The 3268-nt window shown below is 67.2% G+C and overlaps 1 protein-coding gene across 1 annotated transcript in view; it reads right to left on the bottom strand.

The window, feature by feature from the left end:
• LOC104840856 (myomegalin) overlaps positions 1–2879 on the bottom strand; it is a 3070-nt gene extending 191 nt beyond the window's left edge. The window contains exons 1-5 of the mRNA XM_010582113.1: positions 2739–2879; positions 2199–2275; positions 1270–1393; positions 1040–1194; positions 641–758 (exon numbers count right to left, since the gene is read on the bottom strand). Of these exons, the coding sequence (XP_010580415.1) occupies positions 641–758; positions 1040–1194; positions 1270–1393; positions 2199–2275; positions 2739–2879 (615 nt within the window). The remainder of the gene's footprint in view (positions 1–640; positions 759–1039; positions 1195–1269; positions 1394–2198; positions 2276–2738) is intronic.
• Positions 2880–3268: the final 389 nt, after the last annotated feature.

The following is a 3268-nucleotide window of genomic DNA, read 5'->3' as shown; positions in this document are numbered from 1 at the left end:
CCCACGCATGCGCGGCAGCCGCGGCGCCTGCCGGGATTTGTAGTCGCCACGCCCGGGCGCTACGCATGCGCAGTGGGCATACGTGGGGCCGGTACCGGCGACAGCGCAGTGCCAGTGCCCGGCCCCAGCAGGCAGTGCCGGAGGGGCATGTCCCCGCATCACAAGGCCACCAAAGCACCCATGCAGCAGTACCTGCGTGGCACCCCGTGCCACCCAGTGGGCACACACCGGCGTCCCCCGGCCGGACCACGCGCTGGTGGCCCGTGGCTGCTGGGGAACAGCGCTGTGCCACCCAGACGGAACATGGCTGGAGCCATGCGGCTGCCAAGGAACACACTGCTCTGATCCCTCGCAGCCCTGAAATCCCGCCTGGCACCACGCCGGGCGTATTTTAAGACCCGGGATTTAAATGGCAGACGGGCGCAGAAGGACTGCACAGGCTCCCTTGACACCCCCTGTCCCCCCGCCCCCCCCCCAGCACCGCAGCACAGCTGTGCAAACGCTTGGGCTGGACGTGGCACGGCCCTGGCCACAGCCCCAGAAGGGGACAGGGATGACAACTGCCAGCCGAGCCCTGGGCGGCTGTGCTCCTCCCCAGGGTGTCGGGCTGAGGTCGTCCCCCCTGCAGTTGCCCACCCACCTGGCCCCCCACAGCCAGGGGCTCCTCCAGGCGCTGCTGCAGGTCACGCTTCTCGGCTGACAGCGTTTCCACGAGCCGGTTGCTGGCGGCCAGCTCTTGGGTCAGCTCTTCGATCCTCCTGAGAGGGAGGGAAGGGCAGGAGATGCTTAGGCACTGGGATGGTCCCAGGATGGCACTGGGGACAGCTGCTGGGGAGGCAATCTCTGGGACAAAGCAGAGCAGTCTCAGGGATGCTCCTCCTTCCCCACAGCCCAGCTCTCTCTCCTTGGGGCGACCCCTCCACCCCCCTGGATGCCCGCAGCCTCCCGGCCCTGCACAGCACCAGCCCCTTGGTAGTCCCCAAGGATCGGCACAGGGCACAGGCTGGCAGCATAGAGGGGACAGGTCCTGCGCACCCACCTCTGGGCCATGGTACCGCAGCCATCATCGCTCCTGTCCTCCTCCTTTGTTCTCGCAGCTTCCTTCAGCTTCCCTGCCAGCTCCCGGCACCGCTCCGCCTCGGCTTTCGCCAGCGCCGTGGCCTGCTCGGCCTCACTCCGTGCCAGCCTGGCCTCCTGCATGGCAGCACGGTGAGCCCCCAGGCACCGCCTCCCACCCCCCCCCCCGGACCCTACCACTCCTGGGCTCACCTCCTGCAGGAGCTGGATCTTGTTCTCCAGGAGCTCATAGACGTGCTCCGACTCCCGCTGCCGTTCCTCATACTGCTGCCGGAGCGCTGCCTGGCTGCGGGTTGTCTGGTTCTCCGCAGCCACCCTGCCAAGCATAGCACGGCACGGCATGGCATAGCGTGGCGTGGCACAGTGCAGTATGGCACAGCACAAAGTGGCATAGCGTGGTATGGTATGGCACGGCATCTCGCATGACATAGCATGGTACTGCACAGCATGGCACAGCACACTACGGCATGGCATGGTATGGCACGACATGGCATGGCACAGCACGGCATGGCTTGGCAGGGTGCAGCATGGCGTGGCATGGCACGACATGGCATGGCCTCCCTTTGCAAAAGCCCCCACCCCAAACCAGCTGGACTGGGTGAGCCATGCCACCCTGGGTGCCCCCAGCCCAGCTCCCCCCATGCCGTGGGTGCTGTTTCTGCAGGACCCCCGGGCAGGGTGTACTATAATCTCCCAGTGCTGCTGCCCTGGGGACAGGGCTTCTCTGGTGGCACCAGGTCATGCTCAGGCTCTGAACCACCAAAGCAGTCCCCTCATGCTCCCAGAACCAGGGGGTCCCCTGGCTGCCGTGCCCCAGGCCCCCCTGCCCAGCGGTGCCCCACTGCGGGACACCCACACCACGGCCCCCAGGCATGGCGCTGCCCTCCCCTGCCAAACAGGTGCTGCCCTTTATTTTTGGCTGGTGCCGGGGCTGTAAGAGGAGCCCTGCGGGTGCCCAGCCCCATTGCAAACACCTCCAGCCCCACTGCAGCCGCTCCGCTGCCTGCTGCGGGCAGGGCGCAGGCAGACAACCTCGGTCCCCCTTGCCCACGCAAACACCACAGACGGCATGTGGGTGCCATGTCCATCCCAGGGTAAGGGGCTTGGCCGGCCCCACTCACCATGTATTGTCCAGGGCTTGTTGCTTCTCCTGCAGCTCCCGCTTCAGGCTCTCCACCTCTACTTTCAGCTCGATATTCTGTGGGGAGGCAGGGAGGTGGGTAGGATGCCCCCATGCCTGCCCGGACCCCCCAGTGCCACTTCCCACAGGAATGCATCAGAGGTGGCATGGGGGTCCCCCACCCCACGGCAAGGCTTCGGGTGCCCATGGCACTGAGTGGCACGGGTGGTATTTTAGCCTGCCGGTGCTGGGATAGGGTGTACCTGCTCCATCTATCTGCACCCAAACTGGCACCGCCACTCACCCTGGGCACCCCACCAGGTCGGGGAAACCCTCCCCAACCCTCTCCCCGCTCCTGTCAAAGGCAGCAAGGGGCAAACTCCTGCACAGCAGCTCCACCAGCCCCAGCGCCGTGCCCGATGCCCTCCCCGGCATCCCCACCGGCTGTGCTCCCCTGGCCCCATCCCCTCCTGGCAAAAGAGAGGGCACTGGGAGGGAAACCCCCCTCAGGCACCCATCGCTGTCCCCCACGGGCGCTCACCCGCCGGTAGACATCGTCCCGGCTGCCCTCGCCCTTCTGCTGGACGCGCTCCTCCAGAAAGTAGATGCGCAGCTTGAGGCTGAAATTCTCCTTCTTGAGGTCATTGAGGTGCTGGGAGAGCGTGCGGTACCCGTTAGCCATGGCCGGTGCTCCATGGGGGGGGCATCCCGGCACCCCTCACATGGCGCCACCGGGGACACGGCCCAGGGTCCCTGCCGGCCCGCAGCTCCCGCCGCCGGCCCTGCCGCGGCCCCTTTCCTTTTTTTTTCACCTCCCAGAGCTATTTGAGGAATCGCCGGAGCGGGGACAGCGGGGACGGGAGGGTGGTGAAACCTGAGCCCCCGCGGCCCCCGCGCGCCTCAGCCAGGAGGGCGGCGAGGGGGAGCATGGCGCCCGGGGGGGGGCTGAGCCCCCTCTCCCTGTCCCACCGCCGCTTGTTCTGCGTCCCCCTCCCGCCCTCCACACCCCACTGGTGCACCCAGGGGATCCGACATGTATCCTGCAAGCACCCAGTGGTGCTGGAGGGGGGG

This window comes from Haliaeetus leucocephalus, unplaced genomic scaffold (assembly GCF_000737465.1).
Source record: "Haliaeetus leucocephalus isolate CR32 unplaced genomic scaffold, Haliaeetus_leucocephalus-4.0 Scaffold76, whole genome shotgun sequence".
Classification (NCBI taxonomy): domain Eukaryota; kingdom Metazoa; phylum Chordata; class Aves; order Accipitriformes; family Accipitridae; genus Haliaeetus; species Haliaeetus leucocephalus.
The sequence above is the reverse complement of the archived record's forward strand: the minus strand, read 5'-3'. Positions and strand labels throughout refer to the sequence as shown.